Source organism: Neolamprologus brichardi, chromosome 12, assembly GCF_056152115.1.
Source record: "Neolamprologus brichardi isolate AB-2024 chromosome 12, ASM5615211v1, whole genome shotgun sequence".
NCBI lineage: Eukaryota > Metazoa > Chordata > Actinopteri > Cichliformes > Cichlidae > Neolamprologus > Neolamprologus brichardi.
Genome location: NC_142115.1, coordinates 19,017,333 through 19,045,061, shown reverse-complemented (window position 1 = coordinate 19,045,061; position 27,729 = coordinate 19,017,333). Strand labels below are relative to the sequence as shown.

The window sequence follows — 27,729 nt, the reverse complement described above, 5'->3', positions numbered from 1 at the left end:
CCATCTACCATGACTAGATGGAGGAAAAAGAAGAGACAAAGGAAGGCATATGGAGACAGGACAAACCACTCACTGTGGGAATAAGAAGACTCTTATTGTCTATTTTTTCTCTAAATGCTATCTTAATTAGAAAATTAAGCTAATGCTATATTTAAAAAGTCATTATACCAGCAACCGATCCCATGAACTCATCAGAAAAATATTTACCTGGATATAGAAGCAGGTTTATTTCCGCCAAAGTAGAATTAATTTTGCAGCCAAAAGAGTCGCCCTCTGCTGGCCATTAGAATGGTCGCAGGTCAATGTATTGGCTTCACTTTTCTGACCCACCAGTAACATCCATATTTTATATATAGTGTGTGGGCATAAGCTAAAAGTGTGGTACATATTTTTTCTACATGTATCCGTGCCATAGATTACAAAAAAACTGTGCTCATTGTGGCGAAAAATTAGCCTGTATGCTAGCCTTTAGTTTGTGGAGGAAATGATAATAATAATAGTAATAACAGAGTGTTTTAGAGTATTTGTAACTGTGCCAAAATCTGTTAACCGGCTTCATGTTTTTTCCTTATGGAGGCTAGGGGAGCAGCCTTCTGCTGTACTGCAGCCTACTATATGTGCGAGGAAGTCTTTTAATGAAGCCAGGAGAATAGCTGCTCCCTCACCTGGGGTTGAAGGCTGCACTTGCAGCTCTCAGCACCACTTGCAGCTAGAGGCTGCAAAGCTCTACACCAGGGTCCCTGCTGAAAGGTGGTGTTTTACCCACATGTCTGCTGGCTTTTTATTCTGACCTCTAGATCCTCTCCTTTACCTCGTCTAAATGAGGTAAAATAAAAATGAATCATGAGACACAAATTATTCTACTGAAACAAGCCGAGAATAGAGCTAACTGCTATATGCTGGTCCCAATAGGCCGAATCTCAGTGGAAATGCATCCTGAACAGATATTAAATCATATACTAATGAATGCGGAGCACAAAATGTAAAACCAGGCGTAATCTTGCTCTTATCTCTCACTTCCTTCTTGCCCATTAGAGGCGTACAGGCAGCGTCATTGTGTTACTGTATTGTGCCCAAGCCCTGAGTCTTAATAGCTTTGTTTTATGTAAGTGTGGCAGCCAAATCGTTTGTCTCTTGTATAATCCTGGGGTTGTATGGGATATAAAGATAAGAATTAATCTGTAATTCTCTAATTTCCCAGTGCTATAGACTGCTAATTTAATGTCCTGTAGGAATGTCAAAAATGTTTGTGGCACAGTAGTGAGAGCTTTGACAGTGAGAGAGCGCCTCCTGTTTTCAAAATTTCATTGCTTTGTTTTTAAATCTTGTCGTCATTTTATAATATCACAGACATTATTATCTTTTTATATGATTTTAGTAATATAAGCTTTATATCGGGTACTGTGCTAAAGTCTGATTTCTTTGAAGTTCAGTCTTTCTTTGGACATTGGCTGCTTTTTCACTGACCAATTCCAGAGGAATGCATTTTTGATTGCTAAACACTTTACACTGATGTACAACAGTGAGCGTCTGCAGCCATCTGTAAAACATGGAGGAGGCTCTGTCATGCCTTGGAACTGCATTTCATCCAATTGAGTTGGAGATTTTGTTAAAAATTATGGCACTTTGAACACAGCAGGTACCGATCCACCATGCAGTACCATCTGGAAAGCATCTGATTGTTAACAGCTTCATTTTTCAGCATGAGAATATAAAACTATGAGTCTCCCCAGCCCGCAGACATCAAAATTACTGAAGCAGTGTGGGATCGCTTTAAATTTTCTTTTAACTTTGACTTTCAAGCTTGTTAGAATTTTACAAACTCATAAATGAATGAGGGGTGGCTTAAGACCTTTGCACAGTACTGTGCATTAGCTATAGTTTATTTGAATGTGTGGAAAGGAGCTGAAACAATTAACTGTTTAAATAATTATCGAAAGAAATGTAATCAAGTTTTTAAAAAAAATTTAAATAAATTTTTTTTCGGTCATAACTTGTTAGTATGAAAAAAAACAAGACGTCTTATCTTACGGTGCTTAAAATTAGAGGAATAAATGAGTTGTTTTATTGGGAAAAATACTGGATGGGTTACAAGCTCATGATAACTATCTATTACCCAGTTTTCTTAAACACCTAATGCTATTTGTCTTGAAAATTCAACCACTGTTTGCATGTTCTGCTTGATTATTATGTTTAACTGATAGTAAAAGCTGAATCACCGTGTCCACATGCAGGAGTCTCCGGCAGGTGAGCTCTCATCACCTTTGACCCCGGTGACTCCGCCCATGGAAAACATCAACGGCACAGACGAAATCTGTGACACGACTCCCAACTCAGACGCCCGTCCCGAGCCGGCGCAGAACGCTCTGGCCTTTGCACACAGGTACAGCCCACATTATGATGTGTGACTTTAACGCACTCGTAACCACGTGAGCATGCAACTGCTGTCACAGTCATATCTAACACAAACAATGCTAAAACAACAAAATTAATATGATTGGTGGTTTGTCTGCTGTTTGTCTGAGGCACAGACGTGTAGCCTGCACCTCCTTTCTTTATGCGTGTTCACCTTTATATGTTGCATGTCAGCATGGTCGTGAACGCCTTCTATTCACCGCTACTCTCTCATGTTTTTCCTCTCTAGGGAGCAGTTTAAGACTTGTCGGGTCTGCTCTTTCTGATAGGGATGTCAGTTCAAGTCCTGACTACTGCGACACCATAACTACGCAAAACAAACAAACGAACAGGAAAAAAAATGTTCAGGATCAAAGCTTTCAAAAATTAAGAGCCCGATTGCAGATCAGCAACAGGGAGGGTGCTCTTTCCAAAAACCTGATGCACTGCCTGTTTAGCAACTTTTAAAAAGTAAGGTTAAACCAGCACGCCAAAACTCCAGTAAGAACGAATGCGGTGATATGGGCGCAAGAGTTCTTCTTGAATTATGATCAGTGATATTTACACACTGGACCAGCAAACGATGTAACTTTGAGTGTTTCTCAGGTCTGAGAAATAATTTCACTTATTCATTTTTGTTCAGTCTGAGCATGCTCGGTGAGAAAAGCACATTTCTAATTTTGTGTATGCTACTGCGATGCAATAACATCATGTCAAATTCAAATCTCTTGACTGAGTAGGTGTTGGTGTCACCTCTATGCATGCACCAGTACTGTTGTGTACATTCCTCTGAAATGGATAACTCATGTTGCTTGTGATTGTTAATCCTGGTTCATATGCACCAGACTGTGTAAGATTCAGAGGTTAAAGAGTTGTGTAAATATTTTTGTTGTGTACAATGGCTTTCTGAAAAGGTGCGGTTGTGCGAGGCTCATCGCCAAAAAGTTGTCGATGAAGCATTTATGTAAGACTTATATAACACACTGTGGGTAGTGGGAGGCAGAGAGAGTGCAAGACAGACAGACAGAGACAGAGAGTATGTGTCAGAAACTGGGAATAGCGAGAACGACAGAGAGGGAGAGGTGCTTGTATAAAGTCTGTACATGAGTCACTCATACCTAAACAGCACAGCACCAACTGCACACACACTCTCAGCACAATAAATAAACTGAACAGACGGGAATGGGCAATCAGTTTGAGTTGTTCAACTGAGTGTTTTTCTTTTTTTCTGAGGAGAGGAAATGTTATCCAATGTCACTTGTAGTCCACTGTACACACGGGTCTTTTTATTTGTAAAACCTCTGTAACTTGTGCCACTTTGGTTATTTCTCTGGCTGCGATTCTTATTAATTAAAGATATCAATCAATATCAATCGCTTAATGTATTATCATTCTTTTGTTTTTTTCATTTGTTTAAATACTGGCGTATGACTGGAGAAGCTTTTTTAATATTTTAAACATACATTTTGAGATCTTGAATAGACTTAGAATACTTATTAAGAACTTATTAATGAGGGAAAGTCTGTGAAGTGTATGCTCACAAAATCCTGCCACCGCACGATGATGTCTGTGAAGCTTCACGGATCTGTGAAGTGAGAGCGGGATGTAGAGAGGACACCCACTGCCTGCTGCAGCCTTGCTGCTCATGTGTCTATTAATGCTGCATGCGTGGGAGATGGGGTCGACTCTCTGCATTCGCGATGGCAAGTTGTGGACGTAACAAGCGAGCCTCTGTCTCACGTGTTCTCAGAGGCATATGCAGTGAGGGTAGAAGCAAGAGCCATCCAAATATTTTACCACGTAACCCTTCATTTTTCTGTCTCTCGATGATTCACACTTTGCCAGTCTTATATCATCGGACTGTTCCGCGAACCGATGTGAAAATGTGTTTTTTGACAGCTGGTTGATAGCAAAAAAGAGAAGGGACAAAAAAGGAATACAGTGTTTTTTACTGTATTTTATGTGCTTACTTCTATGCTATTTGTGGAGACTCAGGTGTCAGTGTACAAAAGGAGTGGAGACCTCTGTGATGGCTTGACTCTTGGCTGTATATCTGTTGATGACGATGCTGATGATCATAGTGTATATGTGTAAGTACCGCACTGTTGCTTAGCGGGGCTGTGTAGGCAGGCATGTGTGGGAGCAGAGGGCAGAGGGAGGAGGGATGAAAGAAAGCAGGTCCACGAGAGAGTTTTTATATCTGGACGTGAGCGTGGCTTGGCAGGTCTGCACCGGACTCGCTTTGAATGGTTTTCTGAATATTGTAAGACCTTTTTCGTTGGACTGCTGGGGCTGTGTGTGAATGGTGCTCTAATGTCGGAGGATGTAGGCGTTTGTCAGTGGGTTTGCGGTAGGCTTGCATGAAAGGAGACCGTGCCAGTGTCTCCATTCCACTTGTGCTGCCATGGCAACTGCTCAGCCTCCCCGCTTCTTGAAGGGCTGTGCGAGGAGAAAGAACCTACCTGGCAACCAGCAGTGGTCAGGACGCGCCAGAAACATAAGAGAGCTGCAGAAATAAGTTTACGCTTTGTGTTCGGTATCTTTATTGAGATGATGCTCGACATTGTGAAGCAGCAAAGCAAAAAACAGAGTGTTGAGGCTCATGATGTATTGGCAGTGTATACAGATTATCTTCAAAACACAAAAAACATTCAGAATTTTGCTTGAAAAATAACATTTAATAAAAACATTTAATTGGTAAAATAAAAATGTGAATCTGAGACTGGATTAAATCTGCTCCTTTAATGGCTGCCTTAATGATACATATCATTACAAAGAAAAAAAGAGTTAATTCCATCGTATTTACAATTTCAAACTGATACAAACAGGAAATAATTTTTTTTTAACATCACATTCATTTTTACATTTTAAAAGCACCAAAAATCAAGAGACACCAACTGAAAAACATCTATTTCTATTAACATTTCTGACATGTAAATGATAGTAGTTCAGTGGCACAGCAGTATTAAACTTACCCTCATTGTGTCTCACACACACTTTCCTCTCTGCCCTGCCATCCTCAGCCAGAACAGTGCTCAGGTGCCCCCCTGAAACCTCTGAGCCAGACTCGTTTAATGAAGACGAACACCAGTGTCAAAACATCTTGCACTCTCCAGTTCTCCCTTTGTCGCTCTCCCTCGCTGTCTCCGTCTGTCTCCGTCTTCACATCTTGACGTCTTGCCTGCACTCTGGCTCTCCGAGCTGGTGCAGCGTGGGGTTTATACATTGGCGGGGAGGCATGCCTTGGTGACAGCTCTGCTCCATCTGTGTATGAGCATGTGTGTGTGTGTGTAGTTGGGGGGTTGGGGTTGTGTGTCTGGTAATATGTGCATGTGTAGGATGAGGTGTCGTCTCCCTCCTATGCGTCACACATGCAGACACACTTGCGCTCACGGAGGGGGTGGCTGTTGTGTAAGAAGTGAAGGCGCCGTGGGAGTCCTGAGTGAATTCTTTCTGGGCTTTCTCGCTTTTACTCTTCGCAGAGTGGGTGTTACGGAAAAGTGGAGTGCTGCTGCAGTGTGTGAGCATATACGGTGGGCTATACAGTTTGTGTGTGTGTGTGTGTCAATGAGGGGGTGGAACAAAACAGAACTGAAAACATTGTTATGGATCATACAGACCCTCATCACCCCTTGAGCGAGCTAAGCTTCCTTTTGTGTTTGCACCAGTGTGAAAAATTACAGTGAAGCATGTGTGGGAGTAGGAGTTCCTTTTTCAGGGATACTTGACTTGATGCAGGTGCTCGACAGAGTTTAGATCTAATGGCGCCAAAGTCAGACATTATGTGAGAGACAGGGAATAGATGTTACATAAATCTAGAGATACTGTATGCAGTGTACAGATCTAACAGGAGAGCACATAAGAAACATTTCCCTCCCTAAAGTTGTACTTACTAATACACTAGGAGCCAGATTTTCTTGTGTGTGTGTTTTTGAGCAGTTTGCTCACCAGGCTTTCTGAAGGTGTTTCAAAGTTTTTTCTTTGGACATTTCCAGTCCAGTTCTTATACCTCAGGGTTTTTGAGCAAAGAAAGCCACCTTATCCAAAGAATGAATTGTTGTGTCAATGCATAACAGAAGCAATTTCAAATTGTATCTTTAGGCACTTTGTTACTAGCACCCAGTCACAAAAACACATAATATGTTTCCATATATGTAGCAAAATCTATGACAGATGCCAAAAATCACACAGTTTGGTTAAACGCAGAGCTGTTTAACCAAAACCTTAGAATAACTTGGGATGTTGAGAAGCACCTTTGGGAAACCAGGACAAATGGAGAACAAAAGAAGTAACAGGCCTAAACAAAAAGTATCTACAGAATATGATCTGTGTCTGAAAGTCATGTTCGAAAGTAATATGAAAAGAAAAAAAAGTCCAGAAGAAATCTGACACAGGCCTGACTGTTTACTGAAGCCTCATCAGAAATGGTCTCAGTGGAAGATCAGGAAAGACTGAGGTACACTCAAAAAAATAATTCATTGGATGAACAAAATTTTATCTCGCCCCTTATATTCCATCTAAACAAATGGAAATCGTTTTATATTGATCCATCTTGATTGTGTTGTTTCAACACGATATATGTTTGTAAGTGTAACATAATATTAACATTAACATTCAATTAATTTGAATTTTATTCAATCAACATGTTTGTGCCAAGTTAGTCTAATTAAATTAATTTAAATTCACGTTATATTGTTTAAACACTTCAGCACATCAAAAGTCAGTCTTGTTACATGAACTAGTAAAATATTTGTTACACTTCTGTTAATCTTGTTCAATGAGCAAATGTAACTTATGTCTATAGCACATGTTGTGTTCATATTAGATAATGTTCAACAAAAAATTCACCGGATTTACAACAACTTCCAATCTATCCATCCTCGTATCTTTATCTGGGCTACAGAGGGCATAACCCTGAAGTGATAGGGTACATCCTGGACAGGTCACCAGTCTATCACATAGAGACAAACAACCATTTGCAGTCACATTAACACCTTTGGGTAATTTAGTATCATCAGTTACCCTAACCCTAATAACTGCATGACTTTTAACTGTAGAAGAAACCAGAGTACCAGAGAACCCATTGCAAACTTGACCAGATTGTGGATTTGAACGCAGGACCTTCGTGCTCTGAAGCAACAGCGCTAACACCATGCCCTTGAGCTGTCAATCCAGACATAACAAAAGTATGAAAGTTATGCTTGATGCAGAATTTTCTTTATGTTTTTGTCCTTGACAGGTTAAACCACAATAAATAGCAACAGCATTTATGTTGCCGTGGTTGTCTGCCTCTTATAACCCCAGTGATTTTCCTGTGGTTTGAAATCTCATGTGATCTTGTGAATTTTGTGAGTGCAGGCAACTAACCACACTTCCTAGATTGTATCATGTCATCTGAACAAGAACAAATTAAGTTGCAGATCCAACATGATTTGATTGCATTCACCATAGAAACTTGACAATATTTTGTTCAAATGACATATGAACTTGTAAATGTAACCACCCAATTTCCGTTTTTTGAGTGTATGACAAGTTACACAAGAACTGGACTGAAAATCAGTGGCTGCAGATCTTGTGCAGTGATGAATCTAAATTTTAAAAATTTGATTCAAATTATCTTCAGTATGCACGGAGGAAGTCAGGAGACGTACAACAGTGAGTGTCTACAATCATCTGTAAAACATGGTGGAAGCTCTGCCATTAGGCTGCATTTCAGCCAGTGATGTTGAAGAACTTGATGAAATTCATTGGAATGACAAAGGATTTGAATCTTTTACATAATACGATACCCTTTTTAATGCATTAAAAACTTAGCTGACAGCAAAAAACCCAAACAAACAGTGGAACACTATCAGATTGGCCTCCCCAGTGCCCAGACCTCAACATTACTGAAGCAGTGTGGGATCATCTGAGAACAGAGAATTAAACATAAGGCAGCCAGCATGCAAAGAAGAGCTTTGAATATCTTTCCCGAAATCTGAAGAAATGTTCCTGAAGACTACTTAATGAAATGTCCCGACAGTTTGCCTGAGAGAGTTCAGGCTATGTTAAAGAATTAATATGTTTCATAACAAATATTGACTTTCAGGCTTTTTAGAATTGTACAAACTCTGCACCTATTTTCTATTTTGTTTGCTTGTATAATTACTGTTGGTACATATTTAAACAGTATATTGTTCATAATTTATTATATATATATATAATATATATTAAGATATATACTATACAACTCTGAACCTATAAATGAAAAGGACAAAAATAATTTTTTTTTGTAGGCGCATGAAAATCAGTCACATTCAATCACTTCGTCATCTACTCTGTGAGTAGCTGGACCAGATTAGGCTCCAGCCAGTCTAAAGGATATAATCTCAGATTATAGCTCATCTGTCAGACAGCTGCTTTCACAACTACGGCAGTGAAGTGCTGACCTCCAGCCTGAGTGCCCACTGCAGTCGTTGTTCCCTGTTATCTCATGTTCGTGTATTTAGGAATATTCTTTCTAAAAGGTATTATTTATATTTTATACTGTGACATACAGTTTCATGGTCACGTGAACACAAAACAAATCCTACTGATCATTTTCATTAGTTAAATTATATCCCTCTGTTGTGTTAACAGTAACAAATTTTATAGAATAACTCAAATTATTTGGGAAAATTACCATGCACATGCATTCCTTTACACCCAATCGTGTTTCTATCAATTCAGAGCACTGAGTTACATTTCTAACCCTAACCAGAGCTACTACATTCCTAATCCTAATCTTAATCTTAACCCTTAGTCGGACTTTAAACCAAATCTTCAGGCTAAAATCTGTGGGCCTGCTCTTTGCCCCGAAAGGGTCCTTAAAATGTGAACATTTGTCGCTCTCCTCCAACTTTCAGGAAAATTGGCCTGGAAGTTTTTGTGTAATCTTGTTTACACACAAACAGACAAATAAAACAACGTAACCTTCTTGGTAAACTGAAGTAATCGTGCTCAGCTCAGTGAGGCCCAATAAAAGTACAGATTACAATGAGAGATGCAAACCTTATTAGATGTACAATGAAATGATCTAACACAATAGAAAATGAATAACTATGAACTATGAAGTATTTTTTAATAATAATTTGCATTATTGTTCGATGGATTGATGGATTTTCACCATGCATTATCATGGAAACACGAGCACTCATCATCACTGTTGGTGAACTGACAGCATGCGTTTCCTTGTGTTCTGCAGCCCGGCCATGACAAAACACTGGGAAGCTGAGCTGGAGGCACTAAAGGGGAACAATGCCAAGCTAACGGCAGCTCTGCTGGAGTCCACTGCCAACGTCAAACAGTGGAAACAGCAACTGGCCGCCTACCAGGAAGAGGCAGAGAGACTACACAAACGGGTGAGCGAGGAATGGGGGGGCCACAGGGATGCTTGTTTGTTTTCATGTGTGATTAAATCATTTCAATTTGAAAAGGGGTGATCATTTGGTGGGGGTGCTCTGAAGTTGGGATGAGAGGGAAAAAGAATAAAAGAGAGTTGAGTGTAAGCATGCGGGAGAGTAAAGGGAAGAGGTCGTCTGGGAATGAGACAGAGAGCCTGTTTCTGTTACACCGGTTCCTCTCTGGATCTGAATAATGATGTCCACAATTTATTCTTGCAGGTGACTGAACTTGAATGCCAGAGCAACCAAACCCCAGTGATTAAATCCCAGAAGACTGAGCTCAACCAAACCATAGAAGAACTAGAGACTGCACTAAGGGATAAAGAAGAGGTGTGTGTCTGTGTGATTTTTCCCTAAAATGAAAAGGCTCATGCACGTTAAATTTAATTTACACAGCACTTTACTTTTTTTCTTACACCCCCCAGGAAATGGAAAAGTTGAAAGAAGAACTGGAAAACATGAATGACCTGATGGAGCAGAAAGACACACTCACCCAGAAACTCGAGGTGAGTCAAAAGAGTGGGACGGTCTTTATCCTCTATCCTCCAAAAAATCGCCCCACCTTAATGCACTAACATGCCAACATCATCTCACTGTGCGCAGGAGACGGAGCTGCGCGGCCGTGTGCTCGAGGAGCAGCTGTCGGGTGCCGAGCAGAGGCTGGAAGAGAACCAGGAGGAGCAGGAGAACTTTAGGAAGAGCCTGCGGACGCTGCTGGAGCTGCTGGACGGCAAGATCTTTGAGCTGACGGAGCTCAGAGACACCTTGGCTCGGCTCATAGAGGAGGCCAGCTAGAAGACAAAGTTACCTAAACTTCACAGACAGAGCCATATGACAACTTACTCTGACACCTACCCACTATGCTCCCTTTTCCCCTCTACAACCCACACAGATTAAAATGAGACACTGCCCACATTCATATTTCAGTCAAAAAGGGCAGCTGTTCCCCTGTTTTTTTTACCTTGCAGGCATCCAGTTCCTACCAACCGCAGGCGCTCCTGTGGCTCGCGACGATGCAGGGTCTACCTCAGCTTGCCTTCTGATGGGCTGGTGTAGGCATAACCTCGGCTGAACTGGTAGTTCCTGCCCCCCCCCAACCTACCCCCTCACACACACACACACACCCACCCACCCACACACACACACACCCTTTCGCAAAGAGTTAACTTGAGAACTGTGCCTCAGTGCCATCTACTGTTTGACTGGGAGAGCTGCACCACAGCTTGCAGCATCACACCACACCGTCACCCCCCTCCCCCTGCTTCCACTCTAAACTGCACCCCCACCCCCACCCCACCCCCCCGGAGGGGAGCGTTGAAAGTCATGTGGAAATAATTGCTGTTAAGACTCAGAGAACTGCGCCAAAGCTGCCAAATCCCCCCCGAATATATTGTCCTCTAACTAGCAGATGCTTTGATCCAAAGTGACTTACTGTACAGACGAGAACTGAACGGAGAAGCCCCATGTTTGAGCTCGGGCTGCCAGAAGAGAATTAAAGGATAACTCTCAATACAACAAATCAGTCAGTGTTACCTATTTGTCTGGAGTAACATCACAGCTGCCCCCTCCCCACACCCCAAATCCCAACCTGGGAAAAATATAGTTCGGTTTACTTCCGTGTCCGCAGCCAGTTTAAATTCCTATATGATAGACGACTACTAAATCTTCCAGAGGCGTTGTTCATGCCACACAGAAAGTTTCGGGTGTGTGTGCCCACGTTATATTCAACATGAAGGATTGCTGCATCCGGACTGCTTCCACCATCACAGACCTGTCTTCCTGCCAAACTCAGTGTGGTGTGTGTTTCTGAACAAGGCCTGACATAATGTGTGCCTTCAAGCACACATGAGTGGAGAAGTGTTTGTATATAATATGTGTGTGTGTTTGTGTGTGTGTGTGTGCGTGTGTGCAGCGAAACATTGTGGACAATAAGGCCGCCGACACTTAACACACACACACACACTCTCACACTGAGCAATACCAGACAGGCTCTTTTCAACACCTTCTATCCGACTCTATCAGGTACTTTACTCAGTGGACTCATGCAGATATAGGTCAAATGCAACTAAGCTGGTCTCCCCCTGTCCAACAGAAAGTGTACTACTTTTGACCGTAAAACTGTGTGGCAGCCCTGTCTGGTCGAAGTAGTGCATCGTGAAGGGCTTCTAGAGTGTCATCTTGGTGTTCGTAAAATCTCCACCCTCAGTGAAACTGGCCGCAGGTTTTCACTCCTCACTGGTGAATACAGAACTGCACTCAGTTTCTATTCTTTTTTTACACAGAATATAACACTGATGATATAATTATAGAAATGTACAAGACAACTTTCTACTCATGACTGCGTTTAAATTAATGGCTGGAAGACTCAAAATGCAGTAACGCCTTGGGGTGGCTTATTGTTGTGTATTAACCTATGAGTGTTCAGCCTGTAGGTTGAAAACAGCAACAACAAAAACTCTTCTGTGCATTTTAAATGTGTTAAAAACACAGTTTTACACATTCTGTACCCAAATATAGACTTACTGTATACAGCAGCATTTATGCAGGTAAAATCTAAAGCTGTACCTTAAACTGGCTTCCTTAAAATTGACTCCATTTCTAAAGTGCACCTTGTTTGTGCTTTATTTCACTGTTATAACTCCCTCTATGTAGTAGATTTGTATTAAGTAATACCACAGCAGCTTTCTGCAGGTTAATACACTGGAATAAGTCTCATGTAAAGGGAAATGTTCCTTTTTTTTTCTGGTTTAACGTTGACGGTTGAGTGACAGAGATGGAATACCTTAATATTAATGCTATTGTTAATGAATGCCTTTGTACAGTAGTGGATAAGAAGCTTTTCATTCTCCTGTTTTGTAACTTATGGTATTTAAATGTAGGTATTATTATTGTATTTAGAGGTATGAGAAGACTGGCAATATTTTTGACTATTTAAAGTAATTTTGAACTCATGATATTAAAGAGGTACCTCAGGCCAACGATGTTCATAGACTGGTGAGACTTGTGAGTTCGCAGCTGAAGGGATTTATCACATGCCGGTGACAAACGATCAGGAGACATACTTGTTGGTGCTTCAGCCAAACTACACCCCCTGTTGAATTCAAAGTCAAAGAAACACACCTCTGTGAACTAAGAAATGCTATGTTTTTTATTCAAATACAGTGACCGCGGCATTCAGTGTGTGCAAAGTGTTTGGGCTCTGTTTTTTTTTTTAAATCAAAAATATTCAGTAGACAATCTCAGAATTTGCTTCACAAGGTTTTATTCAAATGCAAGGGCAAAATTGTAAATTAAAAAAGAAAACAAAACATCAGAATAAATGAGAATGCTAGGAAAAGGCAAACAGGTATTCTTGGAACAGTTTGTTTAGTAAGTCCACTGTTTTAGGCAGTCAATCTAAACTCATTGTCACCAGTGAAGAGGCTTCGTTCCTTTTCTCATATTTCGTTATTTTGATATTGCACTTCTCAAGTGACTGACAGGTATTCAGACAAAGGATCATATAGTCAGCCTGTCGATTACAGGTCTTTATAGGAAGCAAATGCATCAGAAAAAAGATTTGGCTGGAAACACGTTGGAAATAAAAACAGGACACAAAGTAAGAAATGAAGTGCAAAAATACAGCTGTGTCGAGGTTATTTATAGATAAAGGTAAGTGCACATGACAGTCAGGTCAGTCAGGTAAGAAACAGCCGGTTCACAGGTGTGAGCCCGCTTTCCCAAAAGTTTTTAACACACTGCTGACCACAGATAAGAGAAGCAACATAACTCTTAGCACTAACATTGGAGAAACTTTGTCCTGGTCAGTTATAGTGAAGTCGTGTAAGGTCTGAGTTAGTCTTAGGCTAAAGTCGGGTCAGTGTCTGTTTCATGCTACATGATGAGGGTACCATGGAAGATTGTTGCGCCTCAGACTGGCTCTGCCAGGAAAAAAACAGAAACCATCTTAAGCACCGAGCTACTTTCAAGCTGTGACATATACACCCGTGCCTGTTCTTTCTGCCTTGTGATTAATCTGTGAATGGCTCCCAACACAAGCTTAAGAGAAAAAGCACACTATTTTTTATAATTATTATTCATTTATTTATTTATTTTTTGCATTAAAGCTGTTTAAGACAGTGCATGCTGAAGCTCTTCCAAGCTCAGAGCCACACTTGTCAATCCACGTCTTTGTGCTATGTTTATGCAGATTCTTGTACTGTCTTTCCAAAAAATTCAGGACTGAGTTTGTTCAGTGCTTTTAAACTTACTTAGCTTCTAAATATATATTTTCCCCCAGTGGTTAAAGCATAATAATTGTTCCTGTACAGATAAAGTGATTTAGAATTTGTACTATGTATCATCAAAGTGCTCACACCATTTTCTGTCACTGAAACGATTTTGCACATGTTGGCTGTGAATTTAGAGTGTGAGTCCATGTGTGCATATCTTCACTTCCAGCACTGTGAGTAACAGGCCTCCTACTGTGTTCTCCTGCCCACCGAGTGCAGGGAGAGAAATTTGGAAAAATGCAATAAAGAGGAGGAGAGAAAGTGGAGAAGATGGCAGGAGAAACCGCATCAATCACAACCGACTGCTCCACGGCCCACATTGACTCCCCACAGCGCAGAGAGAATCTAGTCTCCTACGTACCATCCATCACTCAAACAAGCATGACCAGTTCCACTCCTCCACCGTGACTATGCCTTATGTGAAGTTTGGGAATCACCAACTGAATCTACCCACGAGCACCACTGACACTAACCTTGACCTCCACCTCACCAAACAAACTTCAGTGACTCCTCGTCCAATCCTCTCTAACCGTAGGTGTCCAGCTTCAGATTAGAGATGCTGTTAGATGTGACAAATAATGATAAACCTTACTGCACCCTCTATTTCTTCCACCCGCCCAGCCATATGCTGCGGTCGAACAGATGGGTCGATAAATATTTGCTCACTCAGAGAGGCTGTGAGAGTCGGGGGTGGTGAGGGCCAGAAGAGGACAAGAGAAAGGGGGAGGGGCGCAAATCTGGTGCCACAGAGGCAAGGATTTAAAGATGAGCACTGGTCCTTTTATTGTAGGACACGCCCATGCCCACGTGATGGGAATGGGCCAAAACCAGATGGGCAACATAGTGAGGGGGCAGCTTGATGAAAAATATCAGATGCTGTAATGATTTACAATCTGGACACTAAATCCAGTGATCCCAGTTTGAACGTGTAAACTATTCATCGCTCAGTCTCCCAAAAACTTCAAATTACCAGCAACGCACAACTTTTATGCTGTAGGGTGAGTGAAGAGGTCACACAGCTCATCAGCACTTTCCATATACAGTTTCACAAATAAGTGTCAGTGCAGTATGTCAGCGAGACAGTACATTTGATATAAATAAAAAAGTAAACATGGAATCGGTACAGTCTGATGATGGGAACAAAACCACAGTGACATACAGTAGTAGTAAAAACATAATCGCTAACCATCGTGATGATGTAGTGTGAAAAAGAAACTGAAAACAGATTGACCATAGACCTTTGGAGCGTTTGGTGAGTTGGTGATAATTGTTGTGACTCTCTGGCGTAGTCACTGGGTACATGTGTGGCTGGGATGTGTGTGCTTGAATGCGTGATTGACTGTTTGTGTGTGTGTGTGTGTGTGTTTACAGTACAGTACAGTGTGTGCAGTGCCAGAGGCTGAAGTCATCTGTGTTACGGGTGCAGCCCTGAACCCTAGCTTTCCCAGTCGTGGGCGGCCAAACCATCGTCGTCTGAGTCGGACTCTGGTGAGGCCTCCTTGATGCGGCGCAGCGCCTCGTGGATGCTCCTAGTCAGGGGGTCGGTGGAAGGCGGGAACTCTCCCTGGTCTTTTCTCTCTCCGCAGGGAACGCGACGAAGTTTTACCCCCTTACGAATTTGGGCCAGGATGCTGTTTGGGTCATCGTCACCCTTGGCAGGAAGCAGGGAACGCTGGTCGACCTTCCTCAAATGGAAGCTGCCTCTCTTCAGGGAGGCGAGCACCTCGTCCATGGGGGAGCTTACTGCATGTGAGCAGGGGAGAAAAACACAGACTATGATTGGCTGCTGTAACTAGCTAATGTGAATACTCAATTTTTTTTGCTTATTAACAGTCCTGGTACCTTTTCTGTTGTGGACGTCAAACTCTGGGGTCTTCCGCAGCTTTTTGCGGGCGCTCACCAGTTGGCTGCTGTCAAAGAAGCGAGGGATAAACGGGCCAAGCGGGGAGAGAGTGAGCTCTTCTGATACACTCTTCCCCTCAGCCTTCTGCCCCCGCCGCCCCGGGCTCCCAGAGGGCGACAGCTCCTCCCTTGTCGGTGGTGGGGGTGGAGGGGGTGGTGGAGGAGGAGGGGAAATAGGGGATGCCAGAAATGAAGACAAGGAGCAAGGAGAGCAGGAGGAGTCTGCAGGACTGGGCACAGGCAGCGGCGGAAGCGACGCCGTGTGCGCCGTCGTGGGCTGAGTGGTGAGCGTGGAGCTGGGGCTGGGGTCCGTCTGCACGCTGGTACTTAGACACAACGGCTGGCCCTGCTTCTGCACACAAACAGAGTCCGCGCACTTCTCACTAAAGCTACTCATTTCCACGCTTCTTCCCTCTTTTCTTGTGCTGTGAGCCGTGCGTAGCCGAGTGGACTTCAGAATCACCTGACCCGGGTACCGCTAGAAAAAGACACAAAGGTGTAGGTGAGCAAAAGATAATTACATATACTGAGACACCTCCACTGAACAGGAGGGCACATACCTGTTTGAAAGTGCGTAATCTGTCCAGTGTTCTCTGCCTCTCCTGGCTTACTCTGCTGCTCTTCCTTTTCTCATCTTCCTCTTCTTCATTTTTCAGCTGGTAATTCATGAGTTTAGAAGAGGAGAGAGATGATGGAGATGCTTTAGCAGCAAAAAGTCCTATCATTAAAAAAACCTAAAACAACTTCTACCTGGGATGTGGGGTCCTTTTGGAGGATTTGGCGTCTCTGCTGTTTCTGAATGTGGTTGGAGACACAGATTTCCTATCGATACACACATCATCACCAATTTAAACAATCAATAAAAACTCACAGTCATGAACATACCATAATTATATATATGTATACACATATTTGCTTGGAGACACGTGTCTTTATAACTTGTTGTAGAGAAAATCCAAATATCTAGCACAGAAGAGCTGACCAGGATTGCAACCACAGTATTAGCAGTCACTTCTTCATTTTGAATAGGCTTTATGATCCAGGCTACACTTCAGGAATGAAAATAAAAGTGAGTAAAGCACACACACCCTCTTGTTCTTTAGATAGGAGCGTTTGGCAGTGATGCGCCCCCTCCTTGCCTCCAGCTGTCGAGCGCTGACCTGAAGTCTGCGCAGCTCTTCTCTCTCTGCACTATCGTCCTCTGTTATATCATCCGCACTTTCAAAGGTGTCATAGTACACCACTTCATCCTGACGCTCTGAAAGCACACATACACATAAATATAAACCATTAATGTACAACCAGAATTCAGAAAGTCTTACAGCAGTTAATATAGCAGAAATTCTACTTCAGGACTCTCTTTAAAACAGGATAATTAAGATCTTGCAAACAAAAAGTAGCTGCAGTAGAACCTGTCATCTGTCTACGGATGCTATCTAACTGAGCAGTGAGGAGCAGCTCTTCACACTGTAGTATCTCAGCCTGGATGTCATAGAGCTGAAGCTGGAGCTCATAGTACTTGGTCTCCATGTGGTCTAAGAGGGCCATCGCGTCCTCACTGCTACACAGACTCTGCATCTGGAAGGAATGAATACAAAAATAGAAAACGGTCAAAAAACAAAGCATGCTTAGTAAGAGTGCCTGGCAGTTTCATTTGGTCGTGAGCGTGTTACCACACCTCTTCTCGAAGTGTGTGTTTCCTCTGCTCTAGACAGATCTCCCTGGCTCTCTGGAGCTGGAGGGTTTCCTTTGCAACTGAGTAGCGCAGCCTCTCCATGCGCTCCACCGCCGCCGTCCACGAAGACTTACCAAACTTACGCTGATCCAACTTCATACGCTCGTATACACCTATCGACAACAAAACACATTGCGCAGGTGGCTGAGTGAAACGTGAGAGTGACTCATTCAGTCTCATCCTCTGGTACAGTGTGTGGGCACGTCACCACAATTTCTTTTCCCTCTATGTGATGACTAAAGTCTAACATAAAAGGAAGGCTCCTTACAATAACACAGAGGGAGACATCTATTGGCCACATTTGGATATTGCAACTACTTTCTTTTCAGTCGTCTCTTCAAGCAATTTACTTACTTTATTTTTCATCTGATGAATTTGAGATAATAAAAGAATGAGTCAGCTGTGAAGGAAAACATGAGATAAGAGGGACACATTGTGGAGCGACCCTGCACTGACAGAAGCTGCTGGCAGAGCTGGTTGATCAATAGGTCGTCCTTGTTTCCTCCTGTTTCTGTTAAAGCACAGCTGTCTGCAGTGTCTCATTAATACCACATCGCATTAGCCCTGGGATCAAAACCACACACAGGTCAATAACACGCCAATGTCTCTACTATGTGTGTGCGTGTTCTGTTTGATTATTCAAAGTCATCCTTCTGCTGCTTTATCGACTTGACGTGTCAGTGATGGCAGACCGTACCTTTCTGGGCTCTGGCAGTGATTTCAAAGTATTTTACAGTAAACTCTTGGATGTTGAGGACGGCCTCCTGAGCCTTCTTCTGCCAGTCAGAGTCTTCCTTTTTTAGACCTTCAATGCGCCTCGGGCCCAAGTAGTCATTCTCCATGGAAATCTAACGAGAGGATATGCACACATTTTTTTCAGCAAGATTAAAAAGCAACATTTAATATTTTTCTGTGATGAATAAAATCTAAAGAAAAGTAAGTTTGTTTAGCTTTTTAATAAATCTTATTAACACTTCTCAAAATAACCCTTTGGATACAGTATATAGTGTGCTGATATTAAAAAATGAATAATCATTGAATAAGAATAATAAAAAAAGATTAGGAAGCAGCTCCTGTGTACACAGTGGAGCCAAATCTCAATGACAAGTTAGCTGCCCATTCATAAAAACATACACCTTTAAGATAGCACTGCTTCTTTTCTATTTGAGATCCAGAGTGGTGGTGGTCTAAACTCCAAATATCACACATTACTAAGCTACTGCCACTTAGTGGTAAGAGCAAAGTTACACAAATGGTTCTCCTAAACTTTGGAGTCACTGTGGTATACATAACAGTACAGATAATCTCCCCACACATAAAATCTGTGTGGAACGGTTTTAAAGTTTAAACACACACTCCATTTAAGTACTTTCACCACAAAAAGCAGGCCTGGAGGGGCAGCCTCGTCTCCCACACACAGAAGTACTGGCAACTGTCATGAAATTCCATCTTCTCTTTTAGTTTAGTTATTTTTAATTACTGTGTGCACAGTCAAGTGAGCGTGTATGCAAGTAGACATCTATAACTAAAAGTAGTGTCAGCCTCACACGATCACTGAGATTACAAAAGCATGTGCGATGATGAAAAACAAATTAAAAAAAAACTTAAATCTTAAATGTTCCCGTTGTTTTTTGGGTTATGTTTATGGAAGATAGAATAATGCCAGTTAAGCATGTAAATATTAATATCAACAAATACAGTATGAATTCATGTAATATTGTATTTATCAATATCATAAATACAATATAAAGTTGTTTTTTTAATAGCTTAACTGAAAAGGCTAAACTTTCATATATTCATTACATGTAAAGTTGATATTTCAGGGGTTTTATGTTTCCATTTTGATGAAGTCAGAAATCCACTATCTAAAATTGTTAGAATACTTCATATAGATTTTTATTAAATTACTATTAAAACACTCTAAAAAACTCTAGTTCAGCATACGCAGCCACAATAATGCAGTCCAAATTACTTTAACTTTAAGCCTCAGTCCTGAAGGCTAGATGTTCGCACAACCTCTGTACTCCTGAACCCAAGACAACATCAGATACATCTCACGTAGGTGTAAGAAAACAATAACTGGACCTCTGCTCGCTGGTCCAATGTCCTCTTTTCAGATTAAATCAATTTTGGTTTCATTTCCAATCAAAAAAAAAAATGGCTTGAAATATTTCACTTAAAGTTAATCTTCTAGAATTAAATTACAGGAAGTCTGAACTATTTTATAACATTCACATTTTTTGAGATGCACTAGTGCAAATTTCAGAAACTAATTAAAGCTTGGATCAGTTCAGCATCACACCATTTGTCATTTAATTATCACATTGCAGCATCATGTTTCAGAGAGTTAGACACCAAAAAAGAATAAACAATCCATCACTAATGTGGAAAGTTTTTTTTTTACACAAAATCAGAATCAGAATCAGAATCGCGTTTATTGGCCATGTATATGCAGAGACACATACAAGGAATTTGGTTCCGGTAGATGGTGACTGTGAAGCACAGCAATGTATATCTCAACAATGTAAGCAACACAATTCACCCCCCCCACACACACACACACAAGCGTGTGGATATATACAGCTACACATGCATACACATACATACACAAGCTGTGTAAACCAACCATAAATAACCAATCTAAATCTTATATACATAAAATACAGGATAACAGAAATGAAATGAAATGAAGTGAAATGAATGCCACAGAAATCATAAGACAAACAACAGTACAGAGCTAAACATCAACTGGCTGACCCTTATTAACCTTCCATCTCTATTCAGCAGTGCACCAGTATCATTTGCCACTGCAATTTCCTGAAGGTTTTTTAATAAAAAATATTCTTCCATATTAATTTGTGCTACTATATAGCTAAGTTTACAGGATATAAATGAATATTTCACAAGAGGATCTCAAATGATCTCAATCTATATGTTAACTCGGGTACAAAAAATATCTATAAAAAGTTCTTAATTAAGATTCGTCTTTCCAGAGTTTTTAACTTCACAAAAAATAACCTTTGATCAAGTGTTTTGATATTAAATGCTACTCCATCACAGAGTAGACAGACATCAGTCCTGCCAGCTCTGAATCATCAGTTAACCTAACATGCATGAACATCAGAAGAAGAAAGAGCACTTACTCTTGTCTAACCATTTTGTGAAGATAAAAGAACTTAGTCACTGAAAGTCTTGCTGTGTAGTAGCTGCAGATGCTGTAGGCTATAAATACACCCGGATGTTTGAGTGTAACCCACTCCTACCTCCCCCACTCTGGTAGGAGGTTCCATGGTGTAATGGTTAGCACTCTGGACTCTGAATCCAGCGATCCGAGTTCAAATCTCGGTGGGACCTGCATATTTTGTAACCTCTTTCTCCCCTCTTGTTTTCTGGCAAAGCCTCGATTCTGCTGACATACTGTTGAGCAGACTAAATGCACTACAGAAAAAATCCAGAGAGACAAAAAGGGAGGTTCTGCTCTACTTATCAGAGTAGTATATGTATGCATCTATACCATACCCATACATCCGACCGACTATCAACATAGAGGATTAAAGTTGCTAACACTCTCTGTCTTTAGTTGAAGGACTGTGATTGACAGCAGCCACACGTGAAGTGGAAAGCTTTACTCAACAATCCATCCTTCCATTCAGAGTGGTCCTTTCTGAATAGTAACAACCTCTATTGATTTGTGCTTCTGGACATAAATTTTCCACCCTTATTCCTAAGAATTAGTTTCACTAAAATACCTGAATTCACTGAATGTGGTGGAGTGATTATGCTCACAGCAGAGACAACAAATGACTCATTTTTTTTCTATTTCATTTGTACTATTATTAATACTAAAAACTATTAATTCAATATACACAATATTTAATATCGATTATTTTTTGTTATTAAGCTAGACTCAATTAGGTTTATACAACAAAAAATACTCAGGGTTAGAAAAAGGTAATTGTTTGAGATAAAGTACAGCGATTGTTACTTCTTTCATGGTTCAGATTCCTGGTTGCCAGGGTGACAAATCCCAGCTGAACAGTGTGGACAGTATATTGTACGTGCTGTAGACATAAAAAATACTTCCTACTGATTCTGTTTCTTCATTAGGTCCTATAGGTTTACCTGCAGTACACCTATAGGACCCCACACAACATGATTTATTCATGTCTCTGTGAGAATATGGGCAATTGGAGATCCATTGACTCTGACAGCATTTCACTCACACACCACCAGAAGTTTTTCAGGTACTGTGGAAAACTTAGAGGAAGCGGTTTTGATCCAAGGATGGGAAAGCTGTTTTTTCTTAGTAGATGGATATCAAGTGGCAAAGTTAATATCCATCTAAAAGACACTGAGGTCTTATTATTATTGATGTGCTGTGTGTGAGTCATGGAGCTAAATATAAATGTGCCATCAGCACTGCAATGATTGAACAAAGCTTTTCCACCATTTATCCATTCACCAGCATTCATCTTCCCTTTGCAATTAGATCCGTCTCATCCCCCTCCCACTGTGTTGGAGCTTATCAGAAAATACAAGATAATTTGTAATACCATAATACATCTTCGTCAAACACACACATACACAGTGTTGCAGACAAATGGAGCAGGCTCTATTTTAGGAGACATGAGAATTTCCTGTCAAGTCCATTGTGTTTTATGATCCGTCCACGTCACTAAGTGCAGAAATAATATGTAATTTAAACATAGCAGCTAAAGAAGAGGACAGAAAACCCCACACAACTCCCATGATCTACAACAACAATTTGTGTCTCATTTTATTTTTATTTCCTCCTGGTTATATGTCACCAGTGTTCTTTTACCCCCTATGTGTAAAATGTTTGTTTGCATGCATACTATGTAAGCTACTTGTCATGGGTTGACTGAAAGGGCTTGGTAAAATGCCAAGAGGTCTTGCAAAATTACTGGGTCACTAAAGGATTTAGATCCAAACCTAAGTCCAAACAAATTCCCACGAAATATCAAGAATGCCTCTCTGATTCCAAACAAGGGGAAATTGTTACCTTGATCTGCTGCCTGCGTAGCATGGCTAGTTCCCTCATGTCTCTGAAGGGCTGCAGAAGATACTGGTACAGCTGTGTGGAGGCCTCCAGCAGACCTCCGTAGGCCTGGTCTTCTTCCTCATATAGCTCCAGTAACTCCACCATACTGTCCATGGTCTTGTGCTTCTCCAGCAGCTGCATTTAATACGTACAAGAAGTTATTTTTCTTAACATCGACAACTTTTAAAACATAAAGGAAAACAGCACACATCGAGCAGCTTACAAACATACTGCAAGTAAGGGGTGTTTCCATGATTTTTAAAATAAGGTGGGATTGCACAAGAGCAAGGTGGAGGGGGCATCACAAGAGACCAGAATATTTAATCAGAAATGAAGCATAGAAGAGCCTGGAAATTGTTTTATATTGAAAGTATTTAGCCCTTTTAATTTAGTTAAAAAGCCTTAAATCTGCTTTTGGACCATAGTACAATATATCTTAGCAAACATACTCAAAACGTAAAGATTAAGCAGAGTCACATATATGATATCCTAATTATTTATTTCATTAACGACTGTATCACTTCAATCTTGCAGTGAGATGTGATATTGAATACTTATACACTGTTGGATACCTTTATTTGCAATAAAAAATGCCTTGTATAAATTTTTTTTTTTTCAATCTGAGAAATAAAATCTAAAGCTCTAAAATACATGATATGAATGGGATTTGAATCCAAACAGAATAGAAGGGAGTAAAAAGCGAGAAGATTATGAGTGAAAACTATGACTAGACTACAAGGATGCTTTGTGTAACTGTAAGTAACAGGAGTATATCTGAGCGTAGTCTCTTGCTGCATAGACTATGGCTAAGTGAGCAGAGTCATTGCAGCTGCTGGGAATAAGATCGATACACGCACATTTTTGCCAGACTGAATAATCCTGTAGGCTACCAGCAACACCAAAATAAGCATTAACTCATCCCTCAAATGGAGTGAGAGGATCGATAGGCCAGTGTGTGTGTGCGTGCATGTGTGTACGTGTGAGATATCTGACAAAATAAACAACTTCTGTTTTTGAATGAGCTATAGAGCGCTGTCACTGCAGTCCAGGGAGCTCAGCCTGTGATAAACAGTTGAATAAGATCAGCAGCTCCACAAGGATGAGTCGAGCAAATGGAAATCCCAAACTGATAAACGCTTACTGAAGCAATCAGAGGGATGGCTCGGCTGTTTAATGTTTTCAGATCAGGAAAAGGGCAGTAAGGCAACACTTCCTCTGTCTGATTTTCTGCCTTTTTTATTCTGACAGCGGGAGTGGGTGTGGGACCGTCTGGGTGGAACGACATGGCTTCTCTCACTCGTGTGCGCTATTCAGTCTCACTTTGCTGCCAAAAGCAGAGCAGAGAGGAAATGCCTCGGCCAGAATAGTCACATAAGCACATCAGTATAAATGCATGTCGTTTCAACTCTAAGTTAAAAAAGACATGAAATGCATCACGCTGTGACTGCAATCATAAACAGAGCATCTTTAAGAGGAGCCTTCTATCGTTTTTCATTGCATTTGCAAAATGAATATAAGTGTATTGTAAGAAATGGTTTCACTAAAATTTGTTTTTAAAATAGTCCGTGTAGTTCAAAGAAATCCGGGTAACACACCAAGGTTTATCTACCACTTCCACTGTAACGTTATGAAGAAGTAACACTGTTGAAAACACTTCCATTAAGGGCCTCTCTCACCTGTTCCCTCAGGGGCCTTCTCTCACTGTCTGGCTCCACAAGTCAAAGATGCATTAATCTACCACTGCTAATTAGGAGCACAATGCGAGAGCCGATGAGCATCAATACCTATTGCTATTATGAGCTTTTAACCAATCATTAGCTGCTGCTTAAGTGTGTCAGAGGAGCAGGCCCAGAGCATGGTTCCTGGAGGGTGTCTGCACTATTAGTCAGAGTCCCCGTCAAACATTAAATCATTGCAATTTGAAATGAGTGATGTTATTAAAATAAATATTACTCCTTTTACTTCAAAACATCTTTAATTAGCATTTATTAAATAAATGTAAAATTCATTTTCAAGGCCACAAATCAGTCAGGCTCATAATTTCAAAATGAGTTAAAGGTCATAAACATATAATGAGGTTATGTGCTCCTCTAGCATGAATTATAGTTATACTGTTAACTTTATGGCTTACAAATTCACCTCACAATCAAAAGAAACCAGTTTTGATCCCAGGTTTGTGTGTGTGGACTGGACTCGCTCAGCTGTATAAGCAGACTGCTGACTCGCTGTGAGTTTAGTACAGCACACAGCACACTGCAGTGAATTTATATATAAAAAAACCCCTTTGCTCTCTGGTGAGACAGCATTATTGGGTACTCCACCTTATCTCTGGAGAAAAGGAAAAAACTGAAGCACTCTACCTGTCATTGACTGGGTGTCTCTTGTATTGCAGAGGTTACACTGTCTTTTTTTTTTTTTTTTACCTCCCATAACTTCATGTGATCTGATTTTCTCACACTTCAGTCCCCTTAGAGTTTTAGGTGAGTGAGATGGAGTTTTTCCTTCCCACTGTCGCCAAGTGCTTGCTAATAGGTGGTCACCTGATTGTTGTGACAATATAAAGCGCCTTTATTTATGGAGTTCTAACTTACAACATTGTTGTTGTGAGTTAGAACTCTATAAATAAAACTGAATTTGACTGAACTTTGTTCTTTCTTTCTAACCTCAGAAACTAGCTTCCTACTCAAAGGGAACGTGATTCTATGTGTCTCCTCTCGTCCTGTGACGTCTGTCCTGTGACAGTAGTGGAAATGAAATGCCTTTTTGTTTTCATTAATTCTGGGTTTATTATTTTTAGTTATTATGCATCGTAGTGTTTTTTAAATTATCATTTAAAGAAAAATAAAACCTTAAGGCTATACTGGAGGACACATCAGTACCCCTGGAACTTCTAATTCTTAGCTTTAATGACAAACAACACACAGTAATGCAGTATAATATATGCATAGAACGATAGATATGCAAAAATAAATAAATAAATAAATAAATAAAATAAAAACTTCCAATCTAAACTAATCAAGCAAATAAATCTGGTTTAAATAGTTCTGCCATTTCTGTTGAACTCTTTTTTCTGTGTTTTAAGTGTGCCTGCTATAACTGTCTAACCTACATAGAACAGATTTATTATAGCAAATGGAAATGACCAAATTAGCCTCTCTGAAGAATAAGCCAGTGTTTGTCTCATGAGTTTTATTGCTGTATTCATGATTATTCAAAGCAAACCCGGAGTTAGTGTCCTGTACAGTGACTATTATTCTAGCAGTTCTACATCCACTTTGGGGGGGGGGGGGGGTTTGTGCCTTCAGCATCCTGATAGAAGAAAGAGCTCCAGCTTGCATACTGGACTTTTTTTTTGAAGTCTTCCTGTAGGTGAATCCCATGTAATATTAGTTGGGGATTTTTTGTTGTTGTTTTTTCTGAGTTTGTGTGTTTTTGTGTTGTTAAATTTTATACATAAATAAAATAAATACCCTGAGCAATGAATCAGGTCTGGTAAGTGCAGCGCATCTTAATTTTCCAGATGTGCGGACACACTTGTGTCACAGACAGGCTGTGGGAGGATCTCAAAACTCACCTCCTGCAGATGTTTATTTGCTCGGCTGAGCGCCTCTTCGTACCCGGACTGCCTAAGTTCGCTCAGGCTTTCGTAGTACTCATCAGGGTCGTCATTTTCCGTGAAGAGAACCTGGGAAAGTATCTTCCAACCGCAGGTGTCGAGCGCGTGACCCAAGTACACCTGTAAATTGAAGCACAGCTCGTCCATTTCTGTTTCGGATACTTCCGCCGGGCCGAACAACACCGTCCACATCCCGGCCGGCTCCTCCGGAAACACCGGCAGGCATGGCTCCAGGACGGAGTTTATCGAGCACAGCTGCTGGTGGATTGCCCGAAGGTCCTGAAAGGAGAAAAGTCCGGCCCAGCTGCAGTCCTCCCTGCTCAGACTGTCCAGCTCCTCCAGGTCCATGCAGTCCAGTGATAGAGACAGCTGGTCCTCTCTGAGTGATTGTAACGCGTCGGTGTCGGGGCTAACCCGCGAAGCAGCGGGTTTAGTCGCAGTCTGAATTTTGACAGGACTATGTTTTGACAGGGACTTGGTTTTAGGGCTGCATGCTTTAGCCTCACTGGCTCCTTTGCTAGACGCTATATCCCTGACGGGACTTTCGAGCCATTTTGTTTTGTCCCCATCCAGACCAGTCACCTCCACAGGAGGGTCCCTACCAAAGCTTCTCCTCTGCACCGTCCTGTTGTGACACGTAATGGCAAATTTGCCCTCCACCTCATTCCAAGCGACGATGAAAACAAATTTATGCTTCTCCTTCTCCTCAAACGCATTCGGGCGAACGGCTACCCACCCCGACTCCAAAGTATCCTCCATTGTAAAGGACATCTCTGTCAAGTGATGAAACGGGAATATGCTGCGGTGGCACTGTCTGGCAGTGGGGCGTGAAACGGAGAGCCTCACAGCGCTGTAACGTCGTTTACCAAACCGTTTGCTCTCCGAGGAGATTTCGCCTGGGGGGCTATCCTCCTTCGCTCGAGTGGATGAATTTGAAGCAGTGCGGTTTCATGTCCCATCTCTGGCCCACCTGCTTTCAACTTGGACGTCTATCGCATCATCGAGCAGCCGTTATCTCTGCCATTAGCTTTCCCGGCCGTTAAAGACTCGGCTCTGACACATAACAGGCGCCCGAGTGTTTACCAGTCCAACGGTCGATCCGCCTGTCAGCTGGGTTCCGTTATTTTCTAGGCTCCAGAGCCCCTTTCTAATCATGAAGCACGACACCAAAGCAGACATCGTTCGGATACGCCACGCCGAGAGCACACATGAGCGTTACACGGGGCTCTCTCTGGTCTGTGTGAAAGGGTAGCATCGTCTCCAAACTCACATTACCATGTTGTCTTCAGTGTTCGCCCAGCAGGACCACAGACGCAAAATATGATACC

General features: G+C 41.4%; 2 protein-coding genes and 1 non-coding gene across 4 annotated transcripts in view; 2 read left to right on the top strand and 1 right to left on the bottom strand.

The window, feature by feature from the left end:
- The window catches only part of homer1b (homer scaffold protein 1b), a 25,047-nt gene extending 11,183 nt beyond the window's left edge, over positions 1-13,864 (top strand). For both annotated transcript variants that reach the window (XM_006784155.3, XM_006784154.3), the window contains 5 exons: positions 2,235-2,383; positions 9,617-9,773; positions 10,035-10,145; positions 10,241-10,321; positions 10,419-13,864. In XM_006784155.3, the coding sequence (XP_006784218.1) occupies positions 2,235-2,383; positions 9,617-9,773; positions 10,035-10,145; positions 10,241-10,321; positions 10,419-10,610 (690 nt within the window). In that variant the 3' untranslated portion in view covers positions 10,611-13,864. The remainder of the gene's footprint in view (positions 1-2,234; positions 2,384-9,616; positions 9,774-10,034; positions 10,146-10,240; positions 10,322-10,418) is intronic.
- LOC102778564 (junction-mediating and -regulatory protein-like) lies at positions 12,980-27,729 on the bottom strand. Its single transcript, XM_006784153.3, has 10 exons — positions 26,360-27,729; positions 22,747-22,920; positions 18,421-18,571; positions 17,667-17,836; positions 17,401-17,566; positions 17,077-17,246; positions 16,739-16,810; positions 16,549-16,644; positions 15,929-16,466; positions 12,980-15,829 (listed from the first exon to the last, which is right to left on the bottom strand). The coding sequence occupies exons 1-10, from the start codon at positions 27,170-27,172 to the stop codon at positions 15,522-15,524; spliced, it is 2,658 nt and encodes an 885-aa protein (XP_006784216.2). The 5' UTR covers positions 27,173-27,729; the 3' UTR covers positions 12,980-15,521.
- Positions 21,006-21,077, top strand: trnaq-cug (transfer RNA glutamine (anticodon CUG)). Its single transcript has one exon. It is a non-coding gene; the product is annotated as a tRNA-Gln (tRNA).